Raw genomic sequence first — 23946 nt, 5'->3', positions numbered from 1 at the left:
GCCCATCGTTAATTTCTCTAACCAATATATCTACATTCTGATCTCTTCTCCAGTCCCCTTCACCCTTGTCCTTGTTACAAAATACTAGTGTAGCTTTGACCGGCTGCCTACATTGACAGGCTTACAACTAAAGCAGGATATGAAAGCCTTAAAAAGAAAGTTATGATTTTTTTTTAAAAGCTCCTAAGATAAACTTGAATTGTTTTATATTTTAGTCTCAAGTCAGATCTGAGAAAGTTCAAGAGAATTTTTCAATAAAGAGGCTACTCCCATGGTTCTTGCAGAACATCTGCTTTGAACTTAGACACAGTATATATTAGTAAGTTTCTCAAGCCATATTTCTCAATGCAGTTTTCTATCTCTTAACTTAAGGCTATATGAAAGTGTGCAAAGTATCTGTTAATAATGTGAGTAAAGAGGCAATTTTATTTTTTTTCAAATGTAATTTATATTGGTTTCAATGTAGAGTTTAGTGATTAGACAATCATATAATTTATATAGTGTTTCACCTGACATCATACATAGTTATAACAATATTATTGACTATATTCCCTATGACTATTTTGTAACTACCAAGTTGTAGTTCTTTTTTTAAAAAAAATATATATATTTTATTGATATTTAACAGAGAGAAAGGGAGAGAGATAGAGAGCTAGAAACGTCGATGAGAGAGAAGCATCAACCAGCTGCCTCTTGCACACCCCCTACCGGGGATGTGCCCGCAACCAAGATACATGCCCTTGACCAGAATCGAACCTGGGACCTTTCAGTCCGCAGACCAACACTCTACCACTGAGCCAAACCCGGCTTCGGCCCAAGTTGTACTTCATAATCCATTCACCAACCACCAGATTGTTCTCCATGTCTATGAGTCTGTTTCAACTCTTTGTTTGTTAATTTATTTTGTTCTTTAGAACGCACATATAAGTGAAATCATGTGATATTTATCTTTCTTTGTCTGACTTATTTTACTGAGCATAATACTTTCTAGGTCCTTCCATTCTGTTGCAAATGGTAAGATTTCATTCTTTTCTATGGCCAAGTATAATAATATTCCATTGCACATACTATGTACCAAGGGTTTTTTTTATTTTATTAACTCATCTATTGATGGACATGTGGCTTAGTTCCATATCTTGGCTATGTAAATAACTCTAAAATGAACATAGGGCTCATATATATTCTTTCAAATTCGTGTTTTGAGTTTCTTTAGATAAATAACCAGAAGTAGAATCGCTGGGTCCTAAGGCAGATCCATTTTTAAATTTTTGAGGAAATGCCATACTGTTTTCTACAGTGGCTACATCAATCTACACATTGTAGATTGAATGTTTTTTGTTTGTTTGTCTTTTTAGCGGCCAACATTAAGGATCCCAGATTCTATGTGCTTTACATACATTATTTCATTCAATCCTCAACAAGTCCTTGAGACAATAGAAGGATGGTTTCCCTACTCTATTCTTGGCCCCTTAATAGTGAACCCTTACACATACAAAAACAACACAGTAGTTATTATTATTATCATCATCAACATTATTATTACATTTCAGTGTTTTTACTATATTCACCGAGTTATGCAACTATCACCACTATTTAAATTTCAACATTTTAATCATTCTAAAAAGAAACCCTAGTAGCACCCCAATTAGAGAAATCAATAAACCTTGACTGGCTATCACTCTCTGTAGTTTTTCTGTCTGGTGGTGGGTTAATGAAGCTAATTAAAACGATGAACATTTCTACTAAAAATCCAATTATCCCCACCTCCCCTGCCCTGTACATTTTTATACTTGTTTGTTGGGACTTGCCCTTTCCCAGCTTGAAACCATTAAAATATTAAAATATTAAGACACAGGGGCCACACAAATGAATATCAACTAGTTACTTTTTTTTCCTTTGCCAAATAAGATTTTATTTTGAAAGTCATTTGAAAGACACTAAGACTCAATGGATATACTGTAGATCCAACATTCAAATTCTATTCAATCCCTATCAATGGTCTCTATCATGCCAAAAAGTTGCTTTCTTTGGTAATTCCTATTTTTAGCTTCTTGGAGAAGGGGTCTTTCCCCATAAGCCATCTCTTTCTTCCTTTCTTTCTTTCTTTCTTTCTTTTTTTCTTTCTTTCTTTCTTTCTTTTTTTTTTTTTTTTGTAGAGTAGAGCTTTATTTTCAGGAAATAGTGTATTTGTTGGAGATGAGGGTATTTAAAACACACACACACACACACACACACACACACACACACACACATCAAGGTTGTTCTAATATGTTCAACAAAGTGAGGGGGCTCACCCATTCCAGAGGTGGAATGGAAAGTTTCTCTAGTATTTGCTTGTCATCTTGCTGCAACCGGAAATCCACGCGTGGAAATGGCACCCAGAAACACAGTCCTATACAAAGTTGCTCCGTCTTTGCATCGGAAATCCTAACCATCGGACCTCCTGTTGAAGCTCGGGCAGCAGGCACGCAGCTCCTCCTCCAGGCCTTGGAAGGAGGCTCTGTAGATCTCTGCAGTTCTAACATTGACAGCAATGCCCCAAGTGATTGGAAGGTGGTTTTTGTTTTCTTCCCAGTCATTTAATTCTGTCACCCATAAGGTCACTATGTGAATGTCATCTTCTAGTCTGTCAGACTCACTAAGAAGTTGACGGTAAGTCTTTGTGTCACTGTAGCCGTCCACGAGGTGCACTTCCAACCTTCCACGTTGAACTCCAAGGATTTTATGGAGTTCATGATCAAGGGGACCTCAGCTTTGGGGTCAGTTCCATCACAATGTGTCAAGCAGGTAGCCCCATTACCTCCAGAAGCGGGTGGGCTCCAACGAGGTCCCCAGAGGACCTCGGCAGCTGCACTCGTTGCCCCTCAACTAGCAGTGGCATCATGGAAATCCAGCAGTCCCAAGAGGCATTGGCCTGCCCTGCCATAGTTATTGTGTTATTAATAAAATCAACCTATCTATATGTGGTTTAGATTTCAGGCCAAAACTGTGCTAACATCTTACTAGGATAGCCTTGGGTGACCTTGAATCACTGATTAGGTTTAAGAGTCACAGGGTCTCTTGGAGACCCTTTGCCCCATGGCAGAGAACAGAGCAGACCACCCACTCTCTCCTGGTAAGCTGAGCTGAGAGAGGGCAGGAAGGGGCTAAGGTGAGCATACTCCTCCCAAACTCACCATGTATGCAGACCTACTCTGGCAGCTCTATGGAGGATAGATGGGAGGCCATAAGAAGACAGCAGAGACAAGGTGAAAGGCAATTGTGATGCCAATAGCAATGCATCCTAAATGAAAAGAGGAAAAGACTTCTGTTGGGGCCGAAATGAGATGTGTTCTCTTGCCTTGTGAAACTGCTTGACTCTGAGATGTGTCAATTATATTTTGGGCACCTGGACTTCAGACGAGAGGAAGAATCTCTTTGCCCAGCTTTATAACTACTCATTTGGAGACCATCTATTGGCTGCTCCTTCAATCCTATGCGCGTTGGAACCGTTCTTTCCTATGGTAACTCGTTCTTGGTCAGGAGGCATCAGCAGGTTCATTACATTACATGATGGTCAGCTCTCAATGGGGAGGTGGGATGGAGAGGAAAAACCACAGGACTCAGACTAGGAAGCTTTGCTCCAAGTTCCATCTCCCCCCCTGATATAGATTGTTGCAGAAACACTACCAATTTGTTCAAGCCTCACTATATGCTCTCCCTTTTGAAATGGGACTTTTCTGCTCCTTCTATAAAGAAGCTGAGTCTAGTTTCCTATGGCTTTAATCTGGCCTGGGTCATGCTTTGGTAAACATGACAAAGGCAGAGGATTAGAAAGTACTTGCACATTGGGTTTTGCTCTCTTGCTCCCGGGAATCTGTCTGCCGGGATGAGAACAAGTCGAGGCTAGCTAAAGAATGAAGCCAGGTGGCGGGAGCCTCCAGTTGTCTCATTGGAGTGTTTCCCAACACCAACAGCCAATTCTGTGATTCTGTGAACACCAACTGGTTGCTGAACCATTCAGTTCAATTGTGAAGCTAGCCACCTACCCTGATTTAGTGCAGAATTCGCTGCTTAATTAAGGTCTCAGTTCCACAAGGCTGCCCTCCCGAACTTCAGTCACCAATTGCAAGTTCCTGGCCTCCCACACTTCTGATTGGCTATAAATCAGGAGTTGCCACGACCCCCTCCTAAGACTTGACAGTTTACTAGAATGGCTCACAAAACTCAAGAAGATGCTTTCCTTACATTTACTGGTAAAGAATACAAATGAACAGCTAGATGAGGTGGTAGATAGGGCAAAGTCTGGAAGGCTCCTAAGCACTAGTGAGTGCTTCTGTCCCTGTGAAGTCGGGGTGAACCACTCACTCAGCATGTCGTGTGTCCACTAATTAGGAAGCTCAGCAAATGTCATTGTTCAAAAGTTTTTATAAAGCTTAATTTCTAAAACCACCCTACTCCCTCTCCTTCTTGGAGGTCAGTAAGTGGGGCTGAAAGTTCCAACCCTCTAATCATTTGTTCTTTTGGGGACCAGACCCAACCTGAAACTCTCCATGGATTTTCTCTAAATCATCTCATTATTATAAACTCAGGGATGACATTAAGGGGCTCATTATGAGTAACAAAAAACACTCCTATCATTCCAGTTTTAGGATCTTTATGCCAGGAACTGGAGCACAAAGACCAAGTATATTTCTGACTATACCACTTCAGTCATTTTTTCTGCATTCCCAGGTTAGACCTCAGGCAAATAGTGAGGCCACCCTAGACAATTTGGGCATAAGAAGTATCGTCATTTAAAGAATCATCAGCCATCCATAGAATTATAAAAAAAATGAAAGTATTTGCTGTTTTAGTCCACCAAGTTTGAGGGTAAGCTTGTCACATAACAAAAGCTGACTAATATATTGATAGTATCTTATCAGCTATGAAGGCAAAGGAAGAAAACAGTTCTACTAAGAATATGAGAAAGATGGTTGTTGTAATTCAGAAAGAATATAGCCTTGAGCTTCCTGAAAGCCGAGACAAATAAAAACAATAGGTTATAGAGTTCCCATTATTTGAGAAAATAAGTATATAAATTATGAAGAGATGACATTTTTATGATCAAAAAAGGAATAAAGTATACGTTAGTATTAAAGAGATACAAAACACCATAATATATATACAAGTGTTTTCACATTTATAAGCAAACTAGAGACCTGGTGCATAAAATTCATGCACTGGAGGGGTGTCCCTCAGCCCAACCTGCATCCTCTCCAATCTGGGATCCCTCGGGAATGTCCAAATGCCAGTTTAGGCCTGACCCTGGCCTAAACTGGCAGTCAGACATTCCTCTCACAATCTGGGACTGCTGGCTCCTCACCACTCACCTGCCTGACAGCCTGATTGTCTCCTAACTGCTCCCCTGATGGCCAAATTGACACCTAACTGCTCCCCTGCCAGCCCAATCGCCCCCAACTGCCCTCCCCTGCTGGCCTGATCACCCACTACTACCTTCCTCTGTTGGCCATTTTTTTCGTGGCCATCTTGTGAAGACATGCAGGCGGACATCTTGTGATACCATGAGGGCATCACATGAGGGTCACCTAGGCTTTTATTAAATTATAGATGAAAACATTTTCTTCATATGACTTTCTAACCTTAATTCTCAATATAAGTTCAGATAATGCAATAAGTCATAGAAATTCAACTTACTAAACCCTAAAGGAAAGAATGTTCAACATGTCCATGCAACTGACTAAAATATATAACATAAGTTTTAAAACATACTTTTGGAAAGAGCTATGTATGAGGATAAGTCCTTAGATGTGGAAAGATTTTATTTCTTAAACTACCTGGCTATTCTTTTGTAATACAGACAATCTTCATAAAATATAAATTCCCCTTACTTAAATAAACTTTCATTTGGGTGAAATGAGATTCTGACTAGGTTATTTACATTTTTTTAAAACTTAAAAAGTTGTGAATGTATTAATAATAAAATGTGAATATGTGAGGAAGCTTGGTTGGAAAGTCTGTAAGGAAGATTCATGGAGGGACCTTGCTGAAGGCAGCAGCCTCTGCCTTGACTTTCCAAACAAGTCTGAGCTTCCAAGTGTTTTGCTGGAATCTCTATGTTTAGTCTTTTAGACCCAACTTGTAGAAACATGTGTTTTCTCAAGGATACTTATCCTGCTGGTTGTATCTTGAGGTTAATTTTAGTTCAAGCTGTTGTTACGATAAAAGCCTAAGGAGGCAGGCAATCAAGGCTGTTTTGGTGTCTCCTGCCAAGCAGCCCCTTAGAAACATGTCAGAGTAACCATTCATCTGTCGCTCAGGGTCTGCTGGTCAGTCCTGGCATGAATGTATTAATATAAAATTTCACCACAGGAATGAAATTTGGACTTCAAAGTTCAGCTTTGATGGTGTTATTTTTATCATTATTAATTGCTCACATTTCCTTGATCTATGTGTTACTTATTAAATTCAAACTATGAATCATGCTGTGCTCTGTGCTGTACATATATTAATTTATACAATCCTTTCCACTGTCCTAGAAGGGAGATATTAAATGTTTATGCTTGTCCTATGTTCTATCCTGGCCTCTTAAATGGCCCTTTTTACAGGTGCAAGCTTCCACTGAAACTACATGAAAATCGAATGTCTCAAATCAATGAGGAAAGTTTTGGTAAATGTTGTATTTAAACACAGATAAAGCTACACTTTATCTCACATTTTTTTTTATCCTCACCCAAGATATGCTTATCGATGTTAGAGAGAGAGGGAAAGAGAAACATTGATGTGAGAGAAACATTGATCAGTTGCCTACTACCGTAGCAGCTTCCTGATCAGGGATCGAACTTGTAACCTTTTTAGTGTATGGGGCCACACTCCAACCAACTGAGCCACCAGGCCAAAGCATTACTTCAAAATAAATTTGTGAAAGATTTAATCAACAATTAAATGTAAAATTAAGCCATAAAAATTAGGCGATTTATCTCAGAATAAAGAAGACTCATATATCACAGCAATTAAGCAAGTTACAAAGTAAAATTCAATAGGAAAATAGCTGAGTATTACACTGATGCTTATGTTTTCTTTCCCACAGGAATATAAACAATATTGGACAGAGTTGAGAGGAACTACCCTTTTCTTTTATAACGACAGAAAAAGCACAATAGTAAGTAAACATGTTCAGCTGATTCAATTTTTTCCCCAATGCACACTTGTCATGAATTTTATTATGGAATTCATTTGGGATTTTCTGTCTTTTAAGGTTAAAAATGTTATAGTAAAATCAATTCAAATAAGAATATTTCTGTCTACAAGGGCTATTAATTATAAAACCCATGGTAATAAAAATTTGTGGGCAATTCAGAAGAAGATATTAACTCATATTTTAAACTTTGCATTCTTTTTTTTCTGATACTGAGTAGATAACTTGGTGGAAAAGTGGAAATTTTAGCTATTCATCTGGACACAATTGCTTAATACCAAGTGATAACCTTAATTTCCCTCCTGTTGTCACATGCAGTTATAATCTGAAAGGAAATAGATGATCCTTAAAGCTTGATAACATACAATATGTCACTATTTTTTTTTTCTGGAAAGACAAAAGCATACCTCACCAAACAGGACTTCTAAGAACTCAAGCATGAGAAAAACAACAAAGAGATTATGATATTTATTTATTCATATTAATTTCATATAATTGATTTGTATTTTAATTTTTCCCCATACAAAAATTGAAAGGTGACTGTTTTTCATCCCCCCCACACAAATAAAATGCATTTTATGAGACTGAAGCGCTACCTACTGTGCTAAGGAGGCGGTTTAAAACGCATTTTATTTGCAAATGGTTGCCTACCTTGAAATGCTATGCTTATAATAGATTTTATGACCCTGTAACTTGTTTAAACAAAAACATTTTGATCCATGGATGTGGTTGCCTTAGAAGGTCATTATTACATATCTAGATCTTATGAAAGAAACAAAGAATGAGCCTCTATTCCACCTGCAGGCATTTCTGCACCATTAGTGGTAGACTAACCAGAAGTCATTAAAAAATATAATTATCTTTTACCAGAGTTCTGGATAGATAAGATTTATATAAAGGTGTTTTCAAAAACTATAATAAAAAATTTTAACAAAACTTATTTTTCTGTTTTCCCTTCCAACTTCTCACTGATGTCAGTGAAAATATGAAGACCCTATCCTAGCCCTTGTATAACACACATTTTGAGTGAGAAAGTTAATAGTTATTCCTCACTGTAAGAGGCAGTACAACTTAGTGATAAGAGCCTGGTCTTCAAGTAAACTGCCTGGGTTTTTATCCTGTTCCTGCCCTGTTCACTCTGCCCACTTGGTCTCTTGGGCTACTGACCTAACCTCTCTGCGTCTCAGTGTATCAGGCAGGGAACCAGTAGGAAACAGTTGATATCTCAAATTGGGCAATTTGAAGAGAGTTTAATAAAGATGCAATACTCAAAGCAGTGGACAGGATGTAGAAAAACCACAAAGGTTAGTACAGAACCCTGAGACTAGTAACAGTGCCCGATTACCAGGCCTGGGTATAAAGGAAAGAGAGAAGAGTGGGAGAGTTATATGAAGATGACTGTTTTGAGAGGAGTATGATCTTGGATTGAGGAAGCAATTGCATAGGATAATCAATACCTGATTTCACTCTCCTCATTCTTTTATCTCGTGCCAATGTTCACCAGCTGTCCAACCCAGCAGGAAACCAAAGGGTAAGGGTGCCCATAATGTTGTCCACATAGGTCCCTACTATGGTGCAGAGTGTTAGGTAATGAAGAGATAAAAGTGAATCTAGAGGAGCAAATAAACCATCTTCAACACACTCAGTTTCAAATCTCTAAACTTAGGATAAAAAAATAGCCTATCTCATAAAGTTATAAAAAGGTTTAAATGAGATAGTAAATGTAAGGCACATAGAGAGCATTCATGCATTTTACTTGTACTGTCTAATTTAATTCTCAAAACAAAAATGCAAAGTAGGTACTATTTTAATCCCCACTTTATAGAACTGAGTAGTCAAGTGCAAAGATTAAGAAATTGTACAAGACCAGACAGCAAAAGCAAGGAGTACAATCCAAATTTTGCATCCGAGATAGCATTCTTAACTACTATGCCATGAAGAGACTGTTCAATAAAATAATGCAGAATTGCCCACCTGTCAATTGCATTAAAAGAGAATGCAGAATTTTGGGGACAAGAGAAATCACAGGAGTGAAACAGGTGAGAACTGCAGATATTCAGCCTATGATAGGGAAGAGTTTATAGCTGCATTTAAGTATTTGAAAGGCTGTCAAAAGATCATGAGAAAGAATCACCAAACTTGTTTAGTGTTATAGCAATGAAAAGAAACTAAGATTAATGGATAAAAATTGCCTGAAGGAAAACTGTGGCTTAATATAAAACAAACAAACAAACAAACAAACAAAACACACAACAACTTGCTGGCAGGCCAAGCTGCATAGACACATAACTTCCAAGTTTGAGATGTTCAACATAGGCTAGATGACTACATAGAGGGATAGCCTGGAGGCAATTCAAGCATTGGATAGCAGCTAGATTAGACATATGACCTTACATGCTTTTTTCAATGCTACAATTAAAAACAAAAAGATATGACTTCCTTTTTTTCTAATCAATAGATCAGCGTACAGGCACTCTATCTAACTGGGCCACTTCTTCCTTTGTTACTTCCTCTGTCTCAGCAAAATTCACTGAGCTTAATCTAGACAGTCTATCAGAGAAAGTTTCTTATGTAATTTTAATTTATGTCCTCCTTCCCTTATACATCTCCTTCTATGTTTAATGTATCTTTGTTCGTTGAAAATAAATAGGCCATCCCAAATGTAACCTCAATTTTACCAACATAAAAATAACTCTGGAAATTACTTACTATTTTTATGTCCTACTTTGTTCAGAAAAATAATATAAATCTTATAAAAATATAGTAAAATAATTTATATTAGGCATAGTGGAGAAAAATAAAAGGAGAAAAAAATAAAGTCAAGAATGAAGTTAATTTAGCAAAGAAATTATAGCATAAAACCCCTACTATCCTTTCTAGAGGTGGTCTTAACATTTTTAATACTAGAGAGCAAATCTAGCTAGTTACATAAAAACTGGGCCATGCAGACTAATTACTCAGAAGAAATATTTTTATTGCACTGCAATAAGATAGAAGTTTCTTTTTTTAAAAAAATATATTTTATTGATTTTGTACAGAGACGAAGGGAGAGAGATAAAGAGCCAGAAACATCAATGAGACAGTCATTGATCAGCTGCCTCTTGCACACCCCCTACTGGGGATATGCCCGCAACCAAGGTACATGCCCTTGACCGGAATAGAACCCGGGTCCCTTCAGTCCCCAAGCTGACGCTCTATCCATCGAGCCAAACCAGTTCCGGCAGATAGAAGTTTCTTAATAGATTCCTCATAACCAGTAGTATGTGGTAAGTGTTGTTGAATAATGGCTTTCTGGAAAAAATATATGTATGAATATATGTATATAAATTATATTCACATAAAGAATGTACAGCATACAGTTAAAAATATATAATACTCTTTATTCTAATTTTCAAATAAAGCAATTGATTCTAATAAAAATTTTTTGTTGATTTTTCTGAATGCATACCAGAATTGCAATTCAATCCTGATATAATAAATGGAGTTATTTTCTAATACGCTGTTTTCCTAATAAATTTATTGTCATTAAATGTAATATTTAACATTAATGTTGGCTAAGATTTTTGTTTACATTAATAAATACAAGGAAGTAAAATAATAATGTTCTCAGTACTTCACCTACTTTTCAATGACATAAGCCATCTCTTCGTTGAATAACAGTTTTAGATTTATAGAATAATATTTTGTCAAATATTTGTTCAAAATTAAAGTTTCAGACACAATGAACTTTAAAGTTTCATCTGCATTATTAACGTTTTCTCCTTCAGTTTCTTAAGTCTAAACCAGACCAGAAAACTATGGCCTTTGAGCCAAATCTAGCCTGTGGCCCAATTTTGTACATTCTGTGAGCCAAGAATGTTTTTACAGTTATCAGGTGTTATAAAAAAAAAAAAAAAGAAAGAATTTGCAACAGAGACTTTATGTGATCCACAAGGCCCAAAATATTTACTGTCTGGCCTTTGAAGAAAAAAAAAATTCTGGCCTCTGCGTCAATAAAGAAAATAATAAATCAAGCCCTATTATGTAAGGTTTGCCAATTTCTATGGTGTAAATACTCCCATCATGCCTGATTTCAACCTATCATGTAACCTCACTGAAAATGGAGGTAGAAAGAAAGGCTAGGTAGCACACCATTATATAGTATGTTTAACACACAGAAATGAAGATGTAAATAACTTTAAGAGCATAGAGAATATTATGTGTTAATTAGAAGATTAATTTTGAATTTTAATTACCCTCTTTTAAAGTTAATTTATTTACTTCTATGTTTATATAATTTAACTTTTAATAATGTCTGGGTTTAACAATCAGCTAGCAAAATGCCTGAAAATGTAACAAATCAGCTTTTGCAAGCCTGTATAAGCCAGCATCAGCATACCAGCACATAATACATTTCCACCTGCCCTCTGAGTTGGGAAGGAGTGACACATGAAAGCCAGAATATCATGAAAAGTATAAATCAGTTGATATTATTTGCTTTCCTTCCTACTAAAATTATTGTATGTCACCCATGAAATAATTTAATGAAATTTCCCTTTATCTTTGCAGTACATTGACAAGTTGGACATAATAGACCTCACATGCCTTAATGAGCAGAATTCAACTGATAAGAATTGTGCAAAATTCACCCTTGTTTTGCCAAAAGAAGAAGTGCAACTGAAGGTGAGTGAGGAAGAGGTGTAATTATTCTGAAACAAGATGGGGTTATAAATAGCATTCACCTCTTCACAGCTTGGTGACTGAGGTAAAGAGGTGTTATGGGAGTGCCAAGTCCTATACTTTGTTAATATTTCTTGCCTTTTGCCAAGAACTACGGTTTTCTAAATAAGAACTTAAAAGGGCATGCTCAGTTGTTTAGTATACAAGCACAGTGAAACCATATACTCTGTCCTGTGACAAAGGCAGAGATACCACCTGGTGTTTATAAAAGTTGTCCTTGAGTTGATATTCAAGAACTTGATATTTTACCAAGTTCCCAGATGATCCTGAGACATGTTCAACATATTACATGTTTAGAACTACTAAATTAGACAAACCCATATTTCACAAATTGAGGGACATTCTGCAAGACAATTGGCCTATACTCTTAAAAACTACCAGTGTGAGAAAAAGCCAAAGAAAGACTGAACACCTGTTCCAATTACAGAAACTATAGAGTCATGACAACTAAATGCAATGTGTGATCTGGACTGGATACTGAATTAGAAAAGCAAAGAACAAGTAACCACACAAAAACTAAAAGCTATAAAGAGCATTATTGAGACAATTTGAAAAATTTGAAAAAGAACTGTATATTACATATACACAATTTGTGAAATATGGCATTTAATATCTATTAATGAAAACTCTAAACTCCACACTGGCAGAAATCAGTACACTCATCACTCAAAGTGAGCCAATTAAAGTCAACCAACAACTACAGTAAAAACAAAAAGAAAATTTTGAAATAGAATAAGATGCAATTGGAGCTGACCTTAAAAGCACTGGTCATTAAGCTTTAGTGTGCTACAAATCACTGGTACTTAGGAAATCCAAGCTCCACTCAATAAATCTGGGTCTCAGAATCTACATTTTAAGCAAACTCCTGCCCCAGATAATTCTGATGTGGTGGTGAAGAGTACAGGCAGGATGGAACCTAGGATGAATTCTGGTTGTTTTATTCATTGGTTGTGTGATTGTAGATAAGTTATTTAAGTTCTTTGTGTCTCGGTTTCTACACATGGTAGTAAGTCTACTCAGATGTAACCCTCTTACTGAAATCTACCTGGACTACTTTATTAAAATGGCAACATTTCCCCCCTCTATGGCATTCTTAATCTCTTTTAACTTGATTTTATCTTTCTATTTATTTCCTTTCTGATACCATAAAATTTACTATTATGTTTATTATTAAATGTACCCTGCTACAACATAAACCAGTACTAGAATAGTGCCTAGCACTAAAAGGTACTCAATAGATACCTGTTAAATAATTAAATCTATAAAAAATGATAGTACCTTTTGTCCAGTCGCCATGAATATTAAATCAGATAATACATGTGAATAGAATAGTAGCTGCTACTTATAAGCACTTAATAAATGTTGGTCATATTTGTAGTTTTTAGAGCTAACAATTATAAATTTTTAAGGACTAACAACATTGATTCTACCTGGTTGCCCTAAATTTAAAGCCAGTCATTGTTAAATACCAATTGGGGGATTACCATAAATTGACATACTGCAGAAATAAGTATGTTAACGTTTAAATTTTTTTTTAGTTAATTAAATTGTTTACTTGTTTACTAATAAAAATATGTACTCTGTCTTCTGATAAAACAATATTGAAATATTTCATAACAAATACACTTTAGTAGTTCTATACGAAAAGAAAAATGAGTTTATTCCATTCAACTGATTCTAAGTGGTTTAAAATTACAACTGAGTTTTTAAAACAATGTGCTTCAATAGAATAATATGCATTTTTGTTGATCTTGCTGATTTTTGATGGTATAAATATCTTGATTTTTTTTTCAAACAATCATGAAATTGGGAAGTTATTTGAAATTCATAAAAGTATTAACACTCATAGTCATGCCTGTGTTCTTTCTTTTGTCTTTATGTTTAGACAGAGAACACAGAGAGTGGGGAAGAATGGAGAGGCTTTATCCTTACAATAACAGAGGTAGGCAAGACATTACTTTTGATTGATTCATTCATTCAGCAACTATTTACTGAATATAAACTATGAACCATGCAGAGTAAAAGGATTTGAAGCTATAGAAATTGAAAAAAGATAGATATAAACTTTCAGACTTACTTGTGAAGTTTCTATTTTCATCAGGTGGATGGAGAGGGAGAAATAAAATAAGTAAACAAGCAAGATACTTTAAAATTGTGATTATTGCTATGAAGAAAACAAACAGGTCAGTGTGCTAACAGGCAAATAACAAGTGGTCAGGGAGATCTCCATTTTGCTAATAGCCTTTTGACACAGTGGTCCTTGTATATTCTGATATTTTAGCTTGCATAGCATCCTCTAAAATACTTTCCAAATCCATACTTACACATTTAACACATATTTATAAAATGCTAAATGAGATGGATTTTGTGAATAATATAGACAATATAATAGGGAGGGACCATCAAAATAAAACCCACTTTGAAATGTTAGTTTAGTAACTCTCAAGAAAAAGGGATGTTGATCTGTTCAACTCTGTGGCATCTTATCTGAGATCAGTAGCAAGATCTACTGCTTATGGTGAACAGTTGGAGCGAAGATAACTGCCACTGTTTTAAATAAAGCCACTGCAGCAATTGTCTTAGAAACGTAAGGTACTCTGATATAGCCCCCAAAAGAGCACCTTATTCTCTACTACTTTTAGTGGATAAGAAAGTTTTCTGTTGATTAGGGGAACTTAAATACTAGTTAAAGCTAGTTCCTCAGTAAGTACTCTGCAGTCACATGAAATGAGCACTTACACTTTACTGATAGGTGATGGATGTTGGGTCTTTATCTTGGCCAATAACGTGTAAAAGTTAGATGTTCAACTACCATTTGTGTAAGTCACAGGCGATTAAAAAGTAGTCCAGTTAAAGATATGAAAGACATGTTGACTTGGCTGGAGGGGGGAACTCTTTGGGGAACTGCTTTCTATTCCTCTGTTGTGCTAAAGCAGGATTTTGGCTGGGGCATTTCTTACACTGGGGGACAAGTATCCCAGTGGTATCTGAGTAGGTGTCAGGAGTACACTAGAACCACTGGTAAAACTTTGGGGTGCATCTTTCTGGTACATGAATTATACTTCATGTTTTGGCCCCCAAATTTTTGTTTTCTTTTCCTTGAGGAAAGGCTGCATTATTTTTAAATTAAAATGTATTAGGTGTATTACAGAATATAAAATGTAAGTGCATTTCCAAAAGAAGACAAGGTTCCTTAAATTTTATGTTTGATAAATGTCAATTTTGCACAATGATCCCAGGTTACTCTGTGTTATTGTTAGGAGAACTTTTGTAGAAGTTTGAGAAGCATAAGCTATAGTTGAAAGAGTTGAGACGTTGCTTTTGACTTAAAGAAAATGGAGTTTGAGTCTTGGTTTTACAACTTACTAGCTATGTGACTCAGAACTTATTATTTAGTCTTTCTGAGCCTGTTTTCTTTTTCTTTTTGTAAACTAAGATTCCTATCTTGTAGCATTGTTGTGAGGATTTTCAGTAACACATTGCTTGGGACATAATAGGTAATAATAAGGAGTAGCTGTTTCATTCATTTTTTCTTATTCTATTTTTTTTCTGGATTGGTATATAAGAAAATAACCCTATTGATTATTAGTTAGCTTAGTTATCCAGATGAATATTTTTGAAACTTTTGGATTGTGTACCCTTCACAGTAAATTTTTATTTTGAATTTCATATATATGTATATACATGAGTTTTAAAATATGAACAATAATATGAATTAATTAGATAATAAATAAATAGAAAATAAAGTTCTAGTGTTTTCTTACCAATGGACTTTCTTGTACACCCTGGGAAAGAATGTACCTCACTCTGGAGATCAAGATGTTTATATAGGGAATAAATAGTGATGGAAAGATAAAATTAAATTTAAAAATATATGTTAATTAGACATGGCTGCCTCAAAAGGTAGGCTAGGTAATGTTACACAAAGAACGAATTCTACCATTCAGATTACACCTCCCAAGAGCACAGAGCTGGCCATAATGAGGTCTATATTAGGGGTATAAATATAGATCAGGAGGATATTAAGTTACTCAACCCAAACTACATCTCCGAAAAGGTTAAAAAAACAACCCAGTAGCAAGTAGAGCAGTAACATAATTGTAATATGTGAATAAAACTATGAAATATACACACAAGCATACCAAAATATAGACCTCCTCTTGCTGATTCTCAGTCATCTAAAGAATAGTGCCATCTCACCCCCGTGTGACCATATGGTTGGTGGCGCTAATTCTAGCTTACCTGTGGGAGAGCTGTGCACTTTGCAGGTGCTCCGGGACTTCCCCGGCAGTGAGAAACAGTAAACTCAGAATGAAAACATGAGCTCTGTTGCTCTGTGAATTAGCCTGTCGTACTTTGCTTCGGGTTCTGATCAAAAGGGGCATTTCCTGGAGCAACACTGGACACCCTATGCAGGTTCTATGGCTTAGATGCAGGCGTCTTCAAACTACGGCCCGCGGGCCACATGCGGCCCGTAGAGGAGTCTGATCCGGCCCGCCAGGTTTTTTGGGCAGTGAGCGCAGCCGAGGTGTTACAGTAGGAATTAGTAGTTCATATAGTCCGGCCCTCCAGCTCTCTGAGGGACCGTAATCTGGCCCCCACTTTAAAAAGTTTGAGGACCCCTGGTAGAGGCTGTTTTAGGACACCCGCCCTGCATCAAGACTGTGTATTCCTGATTCTACCCATCCATCTCTGTCAGGTAACGGAAGCTCCTTAAGACAAGAACAGCCTCATCTTGGCTAAAAAAAAAAATTAAAAAAAAATCAGTTATGTTGCTTTCTTTCTTGTTTGCTTACTGTTTTAATTGGTTTCAGCTGTCAGTCCCCCAACATGTGTCACTCCTTCCTGGACAAGTAATTAGACTGCATGAAGTCTTAGAGAGAGAAAAGAAAAGGAGGATTGAGACAGAGCGGCTGCCAAACACATCTCTGGAAGAAGAGAGGGAACCGGTAGAGGATTATGTGGATGTACTGAACCCTATGCCAGCGTAAGGGCACCGTTAACTCCAGTGTATCTGTTAGATTGTTAATGTTAATTTCTATGTGTTAAGGAGATTCAGTCAATCACCCCATGAAGCCAGGGACAATAAGCTGCCTTGTGGATAAACAGCATATTTCTGAGTGCATGCCATATTTCCTCTTCTGTGTCATGATCAACAAAATGCAAAATGCAGATTTGAACCAACTCTCTTACCACACAGGAAATCCCCTGCCACCCACACTTTCAGACCAAACAGATCTTCTTTCCAAAGTTTAAACCTAAATAAAAACTGCTATGAGGAAGGAAGGAAGCAATATTTTTTTTCATTATGCAACTCTCGAATTGACTGATTTTCTGCCAGAAAATTACACCAATGAATAAAAAAAACCTATCTATCTATCTATCTATCTATCTATCTATCTATCTATCTATAGACACAGACAACAGTGTGGTGATAGATAGAGGGGAAAGGGGGGAGGTAGGTAGAGGTGGGCAAAGGGGGATAAATTGGGGAGGAAAAATATTTTGCTTTGAGCAATGGGCACACAATGCAAATGATGTTTCATTGAATTGTACATTTGAAACCTAAATGGTTTTGTGAACCAATTTAACTCTAATAAAATCAATTAAAAAATAAATGAATATTCTATGCAACTGTTCAATCAGTGGGTAGTCATTGTGCTGTACTTTGAAGGCACTGTGGAGAGTGGGTAAGGTGTTGGAAAAATGTAGAGACATAGAACCCGCTGAATTCAGCAACATCCTATCTCTATTTTTTATCATTATATTGTTAGAGTGTGACTAAGATTGTGAACGCTTTCCTCTGGAATCTTTGCCAAGTTCTCATCAGTGAAATTTGCCCTGTTACCACCTTTGACATCACGTTCTGATTTGTGTTCTTTCTGTACTATAATCAGTGAAACCTGCCCACCGTAACATTTAGCTGAAACCAATGACTCATAGACTGATAGGTTAAAAGTCACAGAGCGCTTCTTTTTCTTTTATGCTCAATAAAATAATATATGTTTTTACAGCTAAATAAAAAGAAGACTAAAATCATTGCTCTCCAATTAGAATATATTTGCTATTAACATTTTGGTATATTACATATCCTGCCAGATATTTTTCTATAACTATATATTTAATTGATTACAATACATACAGTAAAAGTGGGAAATGCTTTCTTAAAGATTTTACACGTAAAATCACCATCAAATGTTATAAAAAAAATTCAAATTTTACCAAATAGAGAGTTATTTAAAAAAAAAGATGAACTACCGAAGCATGTATAGAGATGTTTTGTATCTCTGGAAAGAAACCACTAACAACTATTATTTATCCAAGAGCCTATTATTATAAACTGAGAATGGAGATAGATTGTTAATTTTTATCTTAGGTTTTCAAATGGTAATGGTGATTATATACTGACCAGTAGATAATTTTTCAGGTCCCCTATGGTTAGAGAAAGAGGCTTTGGAGGCATGAGGGGAGGAGGGCCGTAAGCATACACGTATTTATAGTGGCACAGGATTGTAATAATAGTACTTATAATCATATCATTGCAGTTGTAATAATAAAGTTGGAGATTTTAAGAAAAGTTAAAAAATGCAGTTCTTAAAGTTACTTCAGAAGCATTTTTTCAAGTCATGATCTTTACCCATTTGTTTTTATCTCACCTCTGTAGATGTTTTTACCCAGTGTCTCGGAAAGAAGCAACTGAGATGCTTGAGAAGAATCCTTCATTGGGAAATATGATCCTGAGGCCTGGTAGTGACAGCAGAAACTTCTCCATCACTATTCGGCAGGAGATAGAGTATGTTTAATTAAAAATAAACAAACATATGGAACTAGTAAAAGTATGATATCACTTTAGAAAGCAGAGTCATAAAGTTCAGATTAGCATCCTCTATGTGTTATGTTGGGGCTAAGAATATAACCACAAAATAGGGAGTGGGTGATATACGTATAAGCAATATTAAAGACTGAGCCAAGGCTAATATTTGCAATAGGGAAGAATGATCAAATTACTTTGGCCCTGGATATAGTTCATTCATTCATTTGTTTGTTCATTCATTCATTCCAACAAGTACCCTGTTTCCCCAAAAATAAGACAGTGTCTTATATTAATTTTTTCTCCCAAAGTTGCGCTACGTCTTATTTTCAGGGGATGTCTTATCTTTCCATGCACTAGGTCTTATTTTCGGAGGATGTCTTATTTTAGGGGAAACACGGGTACTTATTGAGCAATTACTATGGACTAAGTGATATTCTAGGAACTGAGGATGCAGCAGTGAGCAAAACAACATCCCTAGTTTAAGGAAGTTTACATAATTGCAAGGAGACACAGACTATAAATAAATATGTAACCAAAAATGTCATACGTATGGTAATAAAGGCCTATGAGAGTTAAATAAACCAGGATGAGGGAAATGGGAATCTCAGAGGTAATAGAGAAAATTATGTGCACACTTTGGTAGCACATATACTAAAATTGACTTGATATAGAGAAGACTAAAGATTAGCATGGCCCCTGCGTAGTGTTTCATGTTTTTAAAAAAGAGAAAAATGTTCTAGTTGCTGTTGTTTTAATATAGAGTGGTCAGGAAAGGACTATTTCATTAACTGGCATTTAAACAGAGACCTGAAGGAAGTGAGGGAACAAACCTCAGGGTCCGGGACAAGATCACTCCAGGCAGCAGGTGCATATGTCCAGAGGCAGGAGAGGCTTATTTTGTTAAAAAAACAAAACAAAACAAAACAAAACAAAAAAACAGAAAAGGCCTTGGTGATGGCAGTGGGGTTCACTAGGAGAAAGTGGTAGGAGAGGAGATTCTAGAGGTGGGGTAGGGACTGATGTGCTGAGCCCTACAGGTCATTGTGAGGACAAGAGTTTTACTCTGAATGACATGAGAGGCCACTGGAGTGTGATGAGTAAAGAAGTGACTATGAAAAGGACCATAAGAGCCTCTTGTCAAGATTAATAATTTCTTTCTGGTAAAATGGTTTATGCTTGATAACATAAGTAACATTTACATGCACAAGTTGATTTTTCTGTGTAATTGGGGTGGTTGGATCTTTTAAGGTTCACTTCAGCTCTCGGTCTATGAAAGTTTATATTGCAATAGGATTTCTAGTTTAGTTAACATTTTCACAACTAATCTACATATAAATGTTTTTGTCACATATGAAAATATTCAATAAGTGATTCTTATTCACAAAAAAGGATAAACAGAACTTTGTTTTTTGAATTTGTTATTTTTTTCCTGAGGGAATTATTCTATTACATTTTTAAAGCTAGAATTTATCTATCAATGAATCTATCTACAATAAATATAAATAACTCTAAATTAGAGATTAAATATGAAGACATTGACAATGAAGAAAGGCAGTAAAAAGAAAACAATCACAGGAAAAATTAAACTTATGACATTATGGCTGCATGGCTAGTATGACCCATGGTCTAATCAGCTTTATTCACTTGCCAATTACTCTGTATACACTATCCATGAACACTGAATAGTGGCAAGAATGTTAGATGGTAAATCTGATTTTGTGTGTGAAGTAAGAGAAAAAGGGTCATGTGTGCACGCACACGTGTTTTCCACAATAAATATCTATGTCAATTTAATCTTTTGGGTTTATTATTTTTTTAAATTATAGACTAACATTTGGAATGAATGAGTTTCAAGTATATAATTTGGTTATAACTTATTTATCATTTAATTGACTATCTTGAAGCATATTCAACATAAATAAAAATTATAGATGGCCATCAAATATCAATGAACTTAGAACTCCTGGATTTTTCTGTTTAGTATATTCTGATTAAGGAGATTGTCCTTTTCCAGGGTTTAGGAAATTGAGTATCACAAAAAATATAGAATGTTTTTAACTATTTACTTCCACTTTAAAAATATGAAATATATAAAACTAAATTAAAATTTATCTTGCAGATTAAAAAAAAAAAAAGAAACCATCTAACTGCTTGGAAAGTAAACTAGATCACACAAGAGAATGATGAACTGTTTCCTTCATATTATTTTCTTTGTTGGATTGGCTGTTTGATAGATTTGCATGTGAACCCTATGCTACTATTTTGCATGAAACAAAATCCTGAGACCTAGCTGCTCTTTAAAGACTGTGTATAGGAGCCAGATCTCTTGTAAGGTAGTTTACATTAGCCCAACTTTTGCACTGTACTTTCTGTACAAGTGAGCTATGAAAAATAGATATTTTTCTGCTGTGTGGTTTTGGACAAAATACAAGTAGTTTCTATATTTAGAATATGAACTTAATGTCACAGCTTATATGTATATTTGTATTGTATTTATACTCATAAGAATCAAGCAAAAGAAGTTCATTTCAAAGTTATGCATTTCTAATTTTACTATACTCCCAGTTTGAATTAATATGTTCATACTTTCATACAGCTGATGGTCATAAGAATATAATATTTCATAAAACTAATCATCCCCTCACCTAAAAAATTCATATTCAGAAAGCAATGAGTAAAATAGAATGATTAAACTAGAGCATTCTAACACTGTAGTCAGTATAAGTTTATTTAGACTTTGAGAAATAGTTTATAACATGAAAAACATAAAAAGGTTAACATTTTTTAGCTGTTATTATACAAATTTTCCTTATGAGTCATATATATATATATTATATATAATAAAAGCTTAATATGCTAATTAGGCTGAAAAATCTGCTGGATGTCCTTCTGGACAAAGCCGTGGTAGCAGAGGCTAAGGCCGAGGTGGTTAGGGGAGATCAGGCTGCCAGGGGACCAGTTAGGTATTGTTATATGTGTTCTCTAATACCTCAAAACAGGTATTTTAGAATGCCCATATTTAATATCTTCTATTTAACAGATCATTTAATTTTAAAGGAAAGCTAGTGGAGAGTAGTAGCATTGATTAGAGAGCTTCATGTGAAAACTTGGCAGAAATCTAGACTATTAGGAAGCACCTGTGTTACCCGCAAAACTAATTCATCCTCTTACAGGAGAAATGTTCAGCTATGAAGTTTAGATGAGTGTGTCTGGTTAAACACTAGCTAAAAAGAACAAGTTGGATTACAAAATATCACGAAAGCAAAAAATTATCACTGTCTGTTCACATATCAGCTGGGGAAGGGAAGACTAGTTCTCAGGAAGAAGCAAAAGTCATTCAATGTCAAATTATCAGGTGACTTCTCTCTTGATGCAAAATATCATCCACCTTTACCCAGCTCAGTGGTATGTGAATTCATAAGACATAAAGCTATTCGTACAACAAACTTCATGGTTTGGTTTGGTTTTCTAAAAATAATCATGACTATGTGGTAAGCTAGCAGTATAAACACTTTGGAAAGCCATTGACCAAGAAAGCAGTAGAAAATAGTTACCCAACGTTCATTCCTTTGCAAAAATTGAGGTCAAAAGCTGAGAACAGGTATTTATAACCATACGTAAGGCCACACATCCTTTTTTAAAGACAGATTACTTCCCTTTCGAGGTCATACACATGAAACTTCAATATAGCAAATTTATCAATCTCATTTTGTCCCTCTCTCTTTATTCCTTTGGAAAACAAAATGTGAAAGAAAAACAAAGGCCTAAAATGAGTCAAAGCCTAAGTACCTGAATGGAATTTTTTTCTACCATTCTGCTTCAGAACTTAGTCCTATTAGTCAGAAGTTCCAAGAGACCCTGACAACCTTTGCTACTTTTTCTTTCACAGCTTTGCCATGAATGACGATAATGATGATATATATGATGGTTATTACTAACAACAATCAGTCCCCACTTAAAGGTACCCTTTATGGGTGTTGTGTTGAATGCTTGACAAACATTTTTTTCAGGCACAATAAAGGCAGAGACAGACAGTATTTCCCATGTTTAATGAACAAAGAGATTGAGACTTAAAAAAACCCTCAAAGGACTTTTCAAACATAATTCACAACACAGACCTATGAGCGAAGGTATTACCATCTCCATTTTATAGATGATAAAGGCTCAGAGAGCTTACAAAATACCAGCATGTGAATCCAGATCTTCCTAGTTATAAAGGCCAAGCTCTTTAAGCTTTCTATTCATCTTCTAAGATATGATAGTCACTTATTTCATAGGAATACAGGGATTCTAAATATATTTGGTGTGAGTTTTCATATGTAACTGCATGATTATAAGGTTTATTTTCATGGTAGAAATAAAGATAAAGCCAGAACTAACCATTCCAACAAATGGTAGATGTAAGACTTCTTTTGTCTGTTTTCTTCAGTCTGTACCTGATTCCTGAAGATTCAGCATTAAGAAATACTTTTTTTTCTTTTTCTCCTTTTTAGGAGGGGAGAGGGTTGGTTAGGTTTTATCCCATGTTTTGAAAGTAAAGTTCTAGAATAAACCATTGGAATAAAGTTATTAGCTGTTTCCCAACATGATATGAAATTGAGAGATTTGAATGTAACAGTAGAAGAAGAAAGGGTGAGTCCCTTGAACAGAAGTGTAGTTCAGTCCTAGAGAAATCTGACCTGGAAATGGAGGAGGAGGGATGAGAAAGGTAGGAGGCTCTGCAGATAAAACTTCACCTGATAGACACTTTTGCTTTAGCAGCTTCGGTAAAACGGACAGGTGTTGGAATTACTTTGTCTTTCAAGCAAATGGCAGTGTAATAAATGCTGTTTACTTTTCAACATTAGCAAAACTCTTGGTCCTGATACTGTTTCCATATGAATCAAGGGAATTCAAGGCAAACATACTATTGTTCAAAACTAACTGGCATAGACATTGACTTATGCTCTCAGTATAAATTAGTTCTAGCAAATAGCACTATGAGGTGGGCTCCTACAGTTTTAAATTTCAGTTTCACAAATACAGTATGCCTGAGGCTAGAATACCAAAATAACTAGAATGTGCTTCTTGTTCTTAAGCAATTCATAGTCAATAAAATAGTACAAATTTAGTATCAGAATGCTATGTGATTATAGAAGAGGAAGACATTAACATTCATCTGTTGTACTTGCATTCTCACACCTAAGTGTTCATATAGTATCTAACACCTAGCATTTTCCATACCTTGAAGTCTAAG

The 23946-nt window shown here is 35.7% G+C and overlaps 1 protein-coding gene, 1 non-coding gene and 1 pseudogene across 3 annotated transcripts in view; 2 read left to right on the top strand and 1 right to left on the bottom strand.

The window, feature by feature from the left end:
* STAP1 (signal transducing adaptor family member 1) overlaps positions 1–23946 on the top strand; it is a 40969-nt gene that overhangs the window by 6307 nt on the left and 10716 nt on the right. For both annotated transcript variants that reach the window (XM_036415025.2, XM_036415007.2), the window contains exons 2-6: positions 7070–7141; positions 11726–11839; positions 13782–13838; positions 16711–16883; positions 18561–18689. In XM_036415025.2, the coding sequence (XP_036270918.1) occupies positions 7070–7141; positions 11726–11839; positions 13782–13838; positions 16711–16883; positions 18561–18689 (545 nt within the window). The remainder of the gene's footprint in view (positions 1–7069; positions 7142–11725; positions 11840–13781; positions 13839–16710; positions 16884–18560; positions 18690–23946) is intronic.
* On the bottom strand, positions 1994–3075 carry LOC118705903 (annotated as a pseudogene).
* LOC118710236 lies at positions 19338–19449 on the top strand. Its single transcript, XR_004985340.1, has one exon. It is a non-coding gene; the product is annotated as a U6 spliceosomal RNA (small nuclear RNA).

Source organism: Pipistrellus kuhlii, unplaced genomic scaffold, assembly GCF_014108245.1.
Source record: "Pipistrellus kuhlii isolate mPipKuh1 unplaced genomic scaffold, mPipKuh1.p scaffold_m20_p_1, whole genome shotgun sequence".
NCBI lineage: Eukaryota > Metazoa > Chordata > Mammalia > Chiroptera > Vespertilionidae > Pipistrellus > Pipistrellus kuhlii.
The sequence above is the reverse complement of the archived record's forward strand: the minus strand, read 5'-3'. Positions and strand labels throughout refer to the sequence as shown.